The sequence below is a fragment of the Macaca nemestrina genome, chromosome 1, assembly GCF_043159975.1.
Source record: "Macaca nemestrina isolate mMacNem1 chromosome 1, mMacNem.hap1, whole genome shotgun sequence".
In the NCBI taxonomy this organism is placed as follows: domain Eukaryota; kingdom Metazoa; phylum Chordata; class Mammalia; order Primates; family Cercopithecidae; genus Macaca; species Macaca nemestrina.
Window position 1 is genome coordinate 187,788,545 of NC_092125.1, and position 14,973 is coordinate 187,803,517.

General features: G+C 40.3%; 1 protein-coding gene across 9 annotated transcripts in view; it reads right to left on the minus strand.

The window, feature by feature from the left end:
- Nucleotides 1–14,973, minus strand: part of LOC105494952 (microtubule associated serine/threonine kinase 2) — a 256,356-nt gene that overhangs the window by 214,276 nt on the left and 27,107 nt on the right. For all 9 annotated transcript variants that reach the window (XM_071093797.1, XM_071093794.1, XM_071093789.1 and 6 more), the window contains exons 2-3: nt 13,071–13,218; nt 8,115–8,257 (exon numbers count right to left, since the gene is read on the minus strand). In XM_071093797.1, coding sequence (XP_070949898.1) covers nt 8,115–8,257; nt 13,071–13,218 — 291 coding nt within the window. The remainder of the gene's footprint in view (nt 1–8,114; nt 8,258–13,070; nt 13,219–14,973) is intronic.

Sequence of the window (14,973 nt, forward strand, 5' to 3'; positions counted from 1 at the left end):
CGCAGCATTAGATTCTCATAGGGGCACGAACCCTATTGTGAACTGTGCATACGAGGGATTCTAGGTTGCACACTCCTCATGAGAATCTAGCTAATGCCTGATGATCTGAGGTGGAACAGTTTCATCCTGAAACCATCTCCCATCCCCCCTCCACCCATCTGTGGAAAAACTGTCTTCCATGAAACCAGTCCCTGGTGCCAAAAAGGTTGGGGAATGCTGTTCTGTTCTATATCATAATTCTTATATATCTATATCATAATCGTGGTGGTGGTGACACAACTGTATACATCTGCCAAAAGTCATCAAACTGAACACTTAAAATGGGTGAATTTTATTCTATGTAAACTATACCTCAATAAAGCCAACTGACATATAGATATAGATATCTCCACCTTTCACAATAGAAAATGCAAAACTACAGGGGCAGAAAGGTAATACTGAAAGGGGAAGTGCTGAATTTGGAATCTCTTTATAACACTGAAGTAGGTAAAACAAACATCTATGGGTTTTTCCTCTTTGAACTTGTGAAAATTAAGGAAAAATAAATTAAGAATGATGGGATTACTTTTCAACTAAAATAATATAAATTAAAGAAAGAATCTTTTTAACGATGAGAAAAGGTTCTAAGAAAAGTCTTGGAGTTTTGTTACTTCCTTTAAAAGCATACTCTGGCTGGGCGTGGTGGCTCAAGCCTGTAATCCCAGCACTTTGGGAGGCTGAGACGGGCAGATCACGAGGTCAGGAGATCGAGACCATCCTGGCTAACACGGTGAAACCCCGTCTCTACTAAAAACATACAAAAAACTAGCCGGGCGAGGTGGCGGGCGCCTGTAGTCCCAGCTACTCGGGAGGCTGAGGCAGGAGAATGGCATGAACCCGGGAGGCGGAGCTTGCAGTGAGCTGAGATCCGGCCACTGCACTCCAGCCTGGGCGACAGAGCCAGACTCCGTCTCAAAAAAAGAAAAAGCATACTCCATGTGACCTTGACAGACAGTTCTAAAATATTATTAAAGTATAATACTAATCAAAGCCACAGTGAGAGACCACTTAACACCCACTATGATGGCTATAATTAAAAAAACAGAAAAGTGTTGGCAAGATGCAGTGAAACTGGAACCCTAATGTATTTCTGGGAAGAATATAAAATGGTGCAGCAAACCAAAAGTTTGGTAGTTCTTCAAAAAATTAAACAAAGAATTACTGTATCATCCAACAAGTCTACTCTTAGGTATAGGTACATACCCAAAAATACAGAAAACAAGTACTCAAAACAAGTTCATGTACACAAATGCTCACAGCAGTATTATCCACAATGGCTAAAAGGTAGAAACAACCCAAATGTCTATCAGCAGACAAACAGATAAACAAAGTGTGGCTTATCCATCCAATGGAATCTTATTCAGTCATAAAAAGGAATAAAGTATTGATACATGCTATAATGCAGAAAAATCATGAAAGCATTGGGCTAAGTGAAAAAAGCCAGGCATAAAAGGTCACATATTTTATGATTCCATTTATATGAAATGTTAGAATAGGTAAATCCACAGAGACAAAAAGCAGATTAGTGGTTGCCAGAGCTAGAATGAGGGTGGAATGAATAAGGACTGTTTAATGGTAGAGGATTTTTTTTGCAAGGGATGGTGGTGAAAATGTCTTAAAACTTGATAAAGGTGGTGGCTGCACACATTGTGAATGCACAAAATGCCACTAAAGTGTACACTTTAAAATGGTCGATTTTATGTTATATGAAAATCTCAACAAAATTCAATAATAATATGGCACTCAAAATGACATGTCATATTCAACATGAGAACTGATGATAAAATGTTCAACAGAATATCTTATCTTTTGTTCCAGTTAGAAATATTCCCAATTCAGTTTAAGATTATAGCAGTTTGCTATAATCATAGTATCATGTTAGAATGGTTATTGGTAATCATGACTTGAACATTTTAGAATACTTCTATTCTCATGCTGTTTTTTAGTAGAATTGTTTCCTAATGAAAATCACTCCCTGATCATGGCTCTCCCTGTCAGAATTGTGTGCACTCTGTAACACCTTTAGTCAAAGTAGTCTTACTTTCCTGATAACTTTGTTAATGTGCTGCAAAAGACTGAAAATTTAAGTATGTAGTATATATACTACTAAATTGTGAACTGGTAGATTGGCAGGATGTATGTAACACTTGACAATACTGGTACTTTCCTTAGGATACTTGATGGCCTCCTAAGAAAAATTTGCCTCCAAATTTTAAGCTGGAAAGTCACTGGAATAACTTTTTAAAAAACAATTACAATACATGGCTTTTCAGATTTTTGGTAGATATGTTAAGAACTGTGAACAAATGGAAATGTCTGTGTACTGATCCTCAACACTACCAATAAAATTTCGATTATGGAAAGAAAAAAAAAGACAGCATGAACAAGGAAGAACTGGCTTGGGGGGATGGAAAGACAGCAGACAGGTAGGGTGAGTCTTAGAAATGGTGATACAGCCAAGTGGATTTGCATCAGAGATACAGAAGGCAAAGATCAAAACTGCAGATACTAGTTAACATACTCAGAAGAAAGCAAAGCAGGAATTAACCTCATTTTACAGATGAGAAAAACACAGGCTCCAATATGTTTATTCAAATTCACATAGCAGCATCAGAGCTTGGTCTTCTGATTTCTAATGCAGGGGTCTTTCTCCTATGCCACTTTTAACAACAGATTTTAACTGCATATATATTTTTAAGAATACAAATAATAACTAATCTTGAACAAGACACTATCTAAGTTTTACTCTATCCCTAAGAACATATAATAATATGATTCTATGATCTGTTTTAGAACATGCCCTGGGAACCACTAATTAGGATCATGGTTCCCACATATATGGGGAAAATAAGCCCTCTGAGAAATCCTCTCAATAGACACCAGAAAATGAAGAGCCAAAAATCTCTTCATAAAAACATCATCTAGATAGCCTCAAAATTAAAATATTTGCAACTTTAAGGCTTTTGCTTATCTAATCTCCAGACTCCGGTCAAATCTAACCTCCTACAAGTTATCATCCCAATAATTATTATTATTTTTTTTATTTTTTTTTTTTTTTTTTTTTTTTTTTTTGAGACAGAGTCTTGCTCTGTCGCCCAGGCTGGAGTGCAGTGGCCGGATCTCAGCTCACTGCAAGCTCCGCCTCCCGGGTTTAGACCATTCTCCTGCCTCAGCCTCCCGAGTAGCTGGGACTACAGGCGCCCGCCACCTCGCCCGGCTAGTTTTTTGTATGTTTTTAGTAGAGACGGGGTTTCACCGTGTTAGCCAGGATGGTCTCGATCTCCTGACCTCGTGATCCGCCCGTCTCGGCCTCCCAAAGTGCTGGGATTACAGGCTTGAGCCACCGCGCCCGGCCTATCATCCCAATAATTATAACTAGCATAATTCTTGTCCCCTTTTGTTACTATTTAAATCATAATCAATACAATATTTATGTACATGTCACGTTTTATTATTTTTAAATGGTTGTCCTGTTAAATGTGAATCCTGTTCTGCTAACCCAAAAGTTCTTTGGAGGCTGGGTCCATGTACTGTAGACGGCCATTACTCCAAAGAGAATACATTCTAGTTAAGATTTTTCAGAAATGTCACAGTCAGAAGCAGGGTAGACAATGAGGTTTATTCCAGTATGGGTGGTCAAAGCAGAAATAGGTATTTAACATCAAGGAGCAAATGTGCCACCTAACATAAAATATTCAACTGAAAATCTTCGGGCAGAAGAATGGAAAGAGAAGAGCTGGCTTGAAGTTACAGTAGATAAATAAGTAGCTCAGGAAAAAAAAAGCACAAGAGAAAACAAAAAGCAGTTCCCTGGGAAAGAGAAAAAATTGGATTCAGGTCTAAAGAAACAATTATTTTACAAATTTATAATAAAAGAAAAAAATATTCAATTTTAAAAATGGCCAATAATCCACATAGACATTTCTTCAAAGAAGACAAATAAATGTCTGGTAAGCACATGAAAGACGCTCAACATCATGAGTCATTAGAGAAACGCACATCAAAGACACAAGATATCGCTTCACACCCGCCAGGATAGCAAGGATGTAGAGAAATCAAAGTTTCTCAAATGATTAAACACAGAGTTACCATATGACTCAGCAACTTCTCTCCTAGATATATATCCAAGAGAAATGAAAACATGTATCTACATTAAAATTTGTACATGAATGTTTGTAGCATTATTATTATTTGGCTATTATTTATACTAGCCAAAAGGCAGAAACAACCCACTTTTAACAACAGATTTTCACTCTATATAATTTTTTTTTTAGAAGAAGAAGAAAAATAACTAATCTTGAACAAGATGCCACCTAAGTTCTTCTCCATCCCTAGGAACATATATGATCATATCATATGATTATTATGATCCTTTTTAGAACATGCCCTGGTAATCATTAATTAGGATCATGATTTCAACATATATGGGAAAAATAAGCCCCCAGATAAATCCCCTCAATAAACATTAGAAAATGAAGGTGAAGAATGAAGGAAATGAATCAACTGATGAACAGCTAAACAAAATATGATATATACATACAACAAAATACTGTTTGGCAATAAAAAGGAACACATGCTGCAAAAAGGATGAATCCTGAAGACATTAGACTAAGTCAAAGCAGCAGCCACAAAAGGCCACATATTTGATTCGATTTATATGAAAAATACAGAATAGGCAAACCTATAGAGGTGGAAAGTAGATTAGTGGTTGCCTAGTGCAGGGGCAAGGGCAGGGATGGAACAATGAGGAGGTGATACCTGAAGAGTACAGTTTCTAAAGTAAAGAAAATATTCTTAAATTGACTACAGTGATGGCTGTACATGTCTGTGAAATACGCCAAAAAACACTGACCTGTATACTTTAAGTGGGTGAATTACATCATATGTGAATTATATCACAATAAACTGTTAATTTAAAAAAACATAATTCAGGAATATTCTAGCTCAGTTGGCCTAGGCTCCAGTAATCTCAGTCCAGGAATCCCTTCTGCAACATACCACCTTAAAGTGGAATACTCAGCTGTACCATGGTGGCAGTAGTTCTCAAAGAGGTACATGTTAGAATCAGGGTAACAGTTTGAAGAAAATACAGGCCAGGCTCACGCCTGTAACCCCAGCACTTAGGGAGGCCAAGGCAGGTGGATCACTTGAGGTCAGCAGTTCAAGACCAGCCCGGCCAACATGGTGAAACCCCACCACTAATGAAAAGATAAAAAATAGCCAGGCGAGGTGGCACACACCTGTAATCCTAGCTACTCGGGAGGCATGAGAATTACTTGAACCCAGAAGTAGAGGGTGCAGTGAGCTAAGATCATGACACTGCACTCTAGACTGGGCAACAGAGGGAGAACCTGTCTCAAAAAAAAAAAAAGAAAAAAGAAAAAAGAAAAGAAAATACAGATGCTTGTGACTAACCCCAGACATCTGGATCAAAATCTCTAGGAGGGTACACTCATCCATTTTTGCTTGTTTGTTTGTTTTAGGTTCCAGAGGTTAAAAGGGAAGCAGGTGAGGCTTTAATAGACATGTTAGGACCAGGCAGGAAAATCTCAATATGGTCTTTATATTATTAGATGCTACTATTAAAATGATGTGGCCAGGCGCAGTGGCTCATGTCTGCAATCCCAGCGCTTTGAGAGGCCGAGGCAGATGGGTCACTTGAGGTCAGGAGTTCGAGACCAGCCTGGCCAACATGGTGAAACCCCGTCTATACTAAAAATACAAAAATTAGCCAGGTGTAGTGGTGCACACCTGTAATCCCAGCTACTCAGGAGGCTAAGACAGGAGAATCGCTTGAACCCAGGAGGCAGAAGTTGCAGTGAGCCAAGATTGCGTCACTACACTCCAGCCTGGGTGACAGAGCGAGACTCAGTCTCAAAAAAAAAGATGTTAAACATCTTAGATCTGATAATATATTGTAGTTATTTAGGAGAGTGTCCTTCATATTAGGAGAAATTCTTAAGGATGAGGCATCGTAATTAGTCTGTGACTTGCTTTGAAATGCTTCAGGAAAAAATAGGTATATACACACAGAAAAAACAAATATGGCAAAATGTACACATTAGTCAGTCTAGGTAAAGCTTACATGGGTGTTCACTGTACCATTCTTTCCATTTTTCTGTAGATTTGAAAATTTCAAATAAAAAATTAAGGAGGTGGGAATTTCCACACATGAGCCTGATTCTCTCTGTGGCCTAAGAATCACAAACTTTGGTAATATCAGGATATCCTTTGATCCAAAAATTAGCTTCTCACCTGCTACATGAAGACATCCTCCCCTCTACTCCCACTTCCCATATTGAATAAATGGACAAAACTTTCTACTCCACGTATGTTGACCCAAAAGGCTTATATTTTCAAGTGTACATGAGACTTTAATAGTAACAAGTTGCTGTTATTGTACCCTACAAATTAGTAGTGTGCCTAGACCTAAGGATAGAGGGAACGGTGTGAGATGAGCAGAAAGCCAGTGGGTGCCTTTGGTACAAAAGCAAGTTTGAGAGTAAAAGGGTATAATTTGTAACAACAGGCAGAAAACAAAGCAACCTGCCCAGGCTACACAGCTTAAATTTTGTAAGGCCCTGCCTATCACACAAAGCGTAGACAAACAAAAGACTTTTTTTTTTTTTTTTCCAGACAAGATCTCGCTCTGTCACCAGAGTGCAGTGGCACAATCACAGCGCACCACAGCTTCAACTGCTCAGGCTCAAACGATTATCCCACCTCAGCCTTCTGAGTAGCTGGGACCATAGGCACACCCCACCATCCTCGGCTAATTTTTTTTATTATTATTATTTGTAGAGACAAGGTCTCACTATGGTAACAGTCCAGGGTAGCCTCAAACTCCTGGCCTCAAGTGATCCTCCTGCCTCAGACTCCCAGAGTGCAGGAATTAGAGATGTAAGCCACTGCACCCAGCCCTCATTCTTACATATATACTTAAGTACTCATGATGTGCCAAACATGTTCTCTGTCCTCATGTACTAAATATGTATACCACAGAGCTGTAAACCAAAGCAGCATAACTTTACCAGATTCAGAATCATTTCTATAAAAAGAATGTTCCTTCCCAGGAAAATTTACTCATTGAAGATACAATCATACTGAATCTTTTTCTTGACCCTCACTATACAATTAGTACCAGTGACACTGACGGCATGAGAGGGCAATCAAAACACTCAATTGGGCTGGGCACAGTGGCTCAAGCCTGTAATCCCAACACTTTTGGAGGCCAAGGCAGGTGGATCATGAGGTCAGGAGTTCGAGACCACCCTGGCCAACATGGTGAAACCCTGTCTCTACTAAAAACACAAAAATTAGTGGGGCATGGTGGCAGGTGCCTGTAATCCCAGCTACTTGGGAGGCTGAGGCAGGAGAATCGCTTGAACCTGGGAGGCAGAGGTTGCAGTGAGCTGAGATTGCACTACAGCCTGGGCAACAGAGCAAGACTCCATCTCAAAAAAAAAAAAAAAATAGACTCAATTAAAATTTCATTCTTAAGGCCAGGAGCGGTGGCCCACACCTGTAATCCCAGCACTTTGGGAGGCCGATGGGGACGGATCACCTGAGGTCAGGAGTTCAAGACCAGCCTGGCCAACACAGAGAAACCCCGTCTCTACTAATAATACAAACAAATTAGCCAGGGGTGGTGGCGCACACCTGTAATCCCAGCGACTCGGGAGGCTGAGGCAGGAGAATTGCTTGAACCCAGGAGACAGCTGAGATCACACCACTGCACTCCAGCCTGGGCGACAAGAGCAAAATTCCGACTCAAAAAAAAAAAAAAAAAAATTTCATTCTTAGCCTGATGCCATGACATGTACCTGTAGTCCTTGCTACTTGGGAGGCTGAGGCAACAGGAATACTACAGCCAAGGAGTTCAAAGTCAGCCTGAGCAACAAAGCAAGACCCTATCTCTAAAAAAAAAAAGAAATTAATAAATGCATTCTGTTCCACACTTCATTTTGGAAACTAAATTATCCAAATCTGAAAAAGGAAAAGGAATAGACGTTGCAATGACAAATGACAATTAAGGATTTTTCATAGAGCAAAACGCCACCTTTATGAACACTTACCAGGCCAGCAGTAAGAGAAGGTGCAGATTGTCCAAGGGACTGGTTTCTCATTCGAACCAGGTTTGATGCTTCTCCTGACGACTGCCAAGTCACCTGTCCCACACTGCTATGTACACTGCTGGACAAAGGGAGCAGCTGCTTACCTTCAAACACAAGGTGTGGAAAATATACATGTAATTATGATAAACGAATGAAAAAATACAAATACAATGATATCAAGTGGATAAAATCATACTGATACAAAGTAAAATTGTTCACATCCATTTTAGAATCTATTAAAATTTCTAACTATCCATTAAAAATTGTGACTGTCTTGGTGGTGAGGATAATGGCAAGTGGAACACTGAAATGGATTAACTATTTTATGTTCTCTATAATATTCACCACATGCCAGCCTCCCACGCTGACACCCAAACTAGCAGTCTAGGAGTTTCCCAATCCCTTCTAGCCTACATAGTTTCTCATCAACTCAATGTAACATTAGAGATGCAAGTTTCCAGTAGGCAAACAATGAATCTATTCTGTTCTCACCAGACTCCACGTGCTCAGTTCATGTTTACTATCTGCCTTAATCTCAATGAAAGAGAGTCTCAATGAAAGATTTTTTTTTTTTTTTTTTTTTTTTAGAGACAGAGTCTCACTGTCACCCAGCCCGGAGTGGTGTGGAGTGACCTAGGCTCACTGCAACCTCTGCCTCCCAGGCTCAAGTGATTCTCCTGCCTCAGCCTCCTGAGTAGCTGGGACTACAGGCATGTGCCACCACACCTGGCTGATGTTTTGTATTTTTAGTAGAGATGGGATTTTGCCATGTTAGCCAGGCGGGTCTCCAACTCCTGATCTCAGGTGATGTGCCTGCCTTGGCCTCCCAAAATGCTGGGATTACACGCGTGAGCCATTGCGCCCGGCCTGCAGTGACTTTCTAACTGAGGTGAAGGTCTCATTTCTCCCCTTCTTCACACCATTCTTCACACTTTTGCTTATGATCTAACCAACAAAAATGTGTTCATGTCATTTCCTTCCTTAAAAGCCTCTGATGGCTCCTTACTATTTGAAGAAATTATGCCAGACATTTTGGCATTATGAAAAAGACCCTCCATAAATCCAGATTATCTTTCTGGCCTCATCTCCTTTAACTCTTTTCCACACTTATTCACTCACTCAACTTCAATATTATGCCCTGCACTTTCCCCTGGCTTTATCATGATCACTTGACCCACTTGAAAACCCTTCCTGCACCTGGCAAAATCTTAGTCATGAAAATACTCAATGTAGTAAAGATGTGAAGAAAGGGTTTGGGGGATATTTTTGTTTTTGCTGCCAACAAAATATGATACCATTCTTTTGGAGAACAATTTAGCAAACCTAACTGTAGATGAAAATTAAGACATAGAAGAAAGTAAAAATTAAGAAAGGCTTCAGGACAGGTGTTGTGGCTCATACCTGTAATCCCAGTACTTTGGGAGGCTGAAGCAGGAGGATCACTTGGGCCCAAGGTTCAAGACCAGCCTGGGCTACATAGCAAGACCCCATCTCCAAGAAAAAAAAAAAATTAGCCAGGCATGGTGGTGTGTGCCTGTGGTCCCAGCTACTCAGGAGGCTGAGAAGAAGTGGGGAGGATCACCTGAGCTCAGGTGATCAAGGCTTCAGTGAGCCATGGTCATGTCGCTGCACTTTAGCCTGGGAAACAGAATAAGATGTCTCAAAAAATAAAAAAAAAGGAAAGACTTCACTTTGACATAATGCATGTTTTTGTAGTGAAATTTTTTTATAACTAGCATGTTTTATTAGAAAATTACATATATTTTTAAAATCTAGTTAAGTTTTCAAGTTTCAAGTGTACCTTTTACTGGAAAGTCTTTCCATAAAGCCCTCCACAAAAATAATAATGATGATGATGATGGTTCTCTGCTCAAAACTTCCCTAAGCCCAGAGTAGACCCTGTCTGCCTGCCTTCTTTCCTTCATTCTGCAAATGTGCATTTCTCCAGATGACCTGTCTACTTCTCACCTATTAATTCTAAAGGAAAGTTAGTTTAACTTATCCTATATACACAAAGATTACTATCGTCTCTCTCTTCAAAATACAGGCCTGCTTGGAAAGAGGCTTACACAGTGTAGAAGAAACCTATTTGAGTATACACCAGTAAAGACTGCAGCATACCGCAGACTGCCAAGAACTTGAGGAAAATAAACAAAACAGAAGGAATGACATAAACAAACAGAATAACAAGCAGCTCTTTAGTAAACAAATAACACAGGAAAAAAAAAGAAAACCTCGTAAAAATTCCAACTACTATTCTTATAATAATTCAAGAGGCTACTGCATAAAACATTCTCAGTTAAAGATGGCAGACCAAGCACATGCTTTTATCTTTTGTCCTCCAGGAAACACCATAAAAATGAGACAAAAAAAGTAATCTAGGTGGGGTGTGGTGGCTCACGCCTGTAATCCCAGGACTTTGGGAGGCTGAGGCAGGCAGATCACAAGGTCAAGAGATTGAGACCACTCTGGCCAACATGGTGAAACCCCATCTCTACTAAAAATACAAAAATTAGCTGGGTGTGGTGGCATGGCACCTGTAGTCCCAGCTACTCAGGAGGCTGAGGCAGGAGAATGGCTTGAACCAGGGAGGCGGAGGTTGCAGTGACCCGAGATCGAGCCACTGCACTCCAGTCTGGGGACAGAGTGAGACTCTGTCAAAAAAAAAAAAAAAAAAAGCAAGCAAACAAAGTCCATAATGACAGAAACGGACAGACACTGCCAATGAGAGGGTAAAAAAACTGGGTGGGAAATCTAAAGCAGATAGGTGGATCATAACCAATGGAATTGGACAAAGAAAGGTATAAAGTATAGTAAGCATGGAGGGGATTGCAATTAAGTGGAGTATCTGGCCTGGCCTGGTGGCTCAAGCCTATAATCCCAGCTCTTTAGGAGGCCGAGGCAGGAATGCTTGAGGTCAGGAGTTCAAGACCAGCCTGGGAAACACGGCGACACCTGCTCTCTACCAAAAATACAAAAATTTGCTGGGTGTGGTGGTACACAACTGGAGTGGGAGGATCACTTGAGCCCAGAAGGCAGAGGTTGCAGTGAGCTGAGATCACACCACTGCACTCCAGCCTGGGCAACAGAGGAGACCCTGTCTCAAAAAAAAAGTGAGGTATCATCTGCCCTGCAAACTCTTAGACTGAGCACTCAGAAATGAAAAACACCCCAAAAGTCATAAAGTAAGACATAGGCTGAAATCACATAAATGGAAAATTCCACAGAAAGAACAGTCAAACACAACCACATTTCAAGAATGTATCCAGTAGCCATGCAGTTACCTCACAGGATAAAAGGGATTTAGCATTTCAGAACAAAACACTGAATATTCTGGTTGTTAGGTGCTCAAAAGAAAGAGTTGATCCAGGGAAGAAAATTTTTTACTTTTTTTTGTTTTGCTTTGTTTTGGAGACAGTGTTTCACTCTGTCGCCCGGGCTGGAGTGTAATGATGCTCACTCAGTCTCCACCTCCTGCATTCTAGTAATTCTTGTGCCTCAGCCTCCAGAGTGGCTGGGACCACAGGCACATACCACCATGCCCAGCTAATCTTTGTATTTTTAGTAGAGACAGGTTTTTGCCATGTTGGCCAGGCTGGTCTTGAACTCCTGACCTCAGGTGATCTGCTTGCCTCAATCTCCCAAAGTGTTGCGATTACAGGCGTGAGCCACCACACCCAGTCACATTTTTAAATCAAAAATCTAATTTAGTCATGACAATCAGAAGATAATCACATCCCAGCCAGGCGTGGTAGCTCACCTCCCACCTGTAATCCCAGCACTTTGGGAGGTCAAGGCAGGCAGATCACCTGAAGACAGAAGTTCAAGAGCAGCCTGGCCAACATGGTGAAACCCTGTCTCTACTAAAAATAAAAAAATTAGCCAGGCATGGTGGTGCGCGCCTGTGATCCCAGCTACTCAGGACGCTGAAGCAGGAGAATCACTTGAACCTGGAAGGTGGAGGATGCAGTGAGCAGAGATCACGCCACTAAACTCCAGCCTGGGCAACAAAGTGAGACCCTGTCTCAAAAAAAAAGAAAAGATAATCACATCCTTTAAAAAAAAAAAAAAAAGAGGAGAATGCCATGAAAAACCGAACAAGAAATGGCTCTATGTAACTAAATATATGACCAGCAAAAATAAAAATTTTAATATAAGAGGCCAGGCGCAGTGGTTCACGCCTGTAATCCCAGCACCATGGGAGGCTGAGGCGGGCGGATCACAAGGTCAGGAGATTGAGATCATCCTGGCTAACACAGGGAAACCCCTTCTCTACTAAAAATACACAAAATTAGCAGGGTGTGGTGACAGATGCCTGTAGTCCCAGCTACTCAGGAGGCTGAGGCAGGAGAATGGCATGAACTCGGGAGGCGGAGCTTGCAGTGAGCCGAGATCGCACCACTGCACTCCAGCCTGGGCTATAAAGCGAGACTCCATCTCAAAAAAAAAAAAAAAAAAAAGAAAAGAAAAGAAGTATGCCACAACGCACAATGTAATTGCTTCCTTTTGTACTGCGACTTCTTCATATAATTTTTCCCCCTGAATTTTTTAGGTGTCTTTTCTTTGAAGGAGGTAGAGAGGACACTATGAGTTTTAGGTTTTGAGAATGAAGAAAAAAAGAAAATCTACAGCAGCAAAGAATGTAAAGTCTACAGAAATGGGCAGAGAGCAAAAATCAGAATGAGAGAGGGTGACCAGTAGTGCTGATCAGCCAAGAAATACCTATCAGGTCCTGCAGGTTAGCAATTAGAGATTCCATGAGGAAGAAGTAAGGAGAGGAAGACAGCCTTACCATAAGTGTTCTATACAGGACTACTACCAGAGAAGAAACTGTCAAGATGCCACGTCAATTAATATACCCTTAAATATTGACCACACAGTCTCACATTTCTTAAAAAAACAAAATCAGATATTTACCCGACAGAGAGCTGGCCAGGTTTCCTCTCCATAACTTACAATCATCCTGACTCAGTTGTCGCTGAAGTTTAACTTTTCCAGTGGATGAAAATATGTCAGGATTACTGAGTTTCCTGAAGAGCAGCGGACTAAGTCCAGTTACCACATCCTTCAAAGAGAAAAAGAGTAAAACATGAGTCTTTAATATCTGCTCTGAAGTATAAAAACTTTATATTAAACATCTCTACAACATTCACTACAATTTAAAACTGCCAACATATTATACTTCCCCCTCAATAGCTAAAACCAGAAATATATTTCTTAGTAAAAGCTGGGTATACTGTAAAGGACACAGGATATTGATTACAAAATGCCAAAGGAAAAATAGGTGAGAAAGGTCATGGGATGACAGACATTTTGACCAGATATATTATTCATAATGAGTACACTTCTTAGTTAAGTTTATTTATGTTTCTCCTTTTATTCATACCCTTCCTATATCCAATAAAGAAAAGCATATTTTAGTTTAAAAAAATCATTAAATGGTAGACTTTACCTATACAAAGTTAGAAATATCTCTAACATTCAATTAATGCTAAAATTAATCTTAGAGCTTTCTTTAGATGCCTATAAGAGGAGCAAAATACAGGTTTTCAAAGAAAAAGTATAAAAATACTATGAAAAACTACAGGCAATACGAAACATTGACAGAACCTTCCCATTCCACTCCAACGCCTCTTTCTCCTCATTCAGTAGGCAGTATCCAACAATATCATCAACACGTAGACATTTTTAAGCCAACACCCAATCAGGAGTATTATAATAAATAAAAAACTTTTGAAAAAAATAAGCCCAATGAGGTATATCTATTATATGTCAATGAAGGAAGCTAAAACAAATACGGATAAGTAACACATCAAACTGATCTAGACAGTACAGAGACAAGAACCATAAGAGAATAACTGGCCCGGGTACAGTGGCTCACGCCTGTAATCCCAGCACTTTGGGAGGCCGAGGCGGGTGGATCATGAGGTCAGGAGTTCAAGACCAGACTGGCCAAGATGATGAAACCTCATCTCTACTAAAAATACAAAAATTAGCCCGGCGTGGTGGCGGGCGCCTGTAACCCCAGCTTACTCGGGAGGCTGAGACAGAGAATTGCTTGAACCTAGGAGGCGGAGGTTTCAGTGAGCCAAGATCACACCACTGCACTCTAACCTGGGCAACAGAACAAGACTCCGTCTCAAAAAAAAAGAGAATAACTGATCCCATGTCACCTGCCATTTGAAAAACAAGCTTCAAGTAACTGGCACCACAGCAATACTAGAAGCCACAAGGGGCAAAAAAGGAGGAAATTTCCAGTTCTCTAAGATTAAAAAAAAAAAAAAAAAAAAAAAAAAAGAAAGAAAACAAATTCTATACAGTTATATATTGCAATTAGTGAGTTGGAAAAAAATGGAAAGTACTAATATTGGTTGGTGGTGACCATTCAAAACATGATTTACAAATGCCCAAACATAAAAAGAGTGAAGTTGGTGAAGAAAAATACCTGAAAAGAAGAAAAAGACAATTTCAAAACATGGTGGTAAGTGAATAAAAGGATAAAGGAGGATATTGAGGCACTGAATCAAACAACTGATGTGTCCAGGCACCTAACTGTAGTAGGAGTGAGCAGTGAGACAGGGGGAACGGGAAATAGAACTTAATGCAAAAACAGAAGGCAGCAAGGGAACGGCTTGTATTTGCACTATTTGGCATGTCAAGAAAGAAACAGTACCTATGGATCAAGGAGAAACCAGGGAAGCAAGCAAGCTTCGACTAATGCTAGTAACCCATTAAAGAGGGTTGGCCACTCACAAAGGTGACAAGCACAGCAAGAAGTTCTACGTAGAGAGAACTGAGGAGGCCTTGGAAGACATCAAGC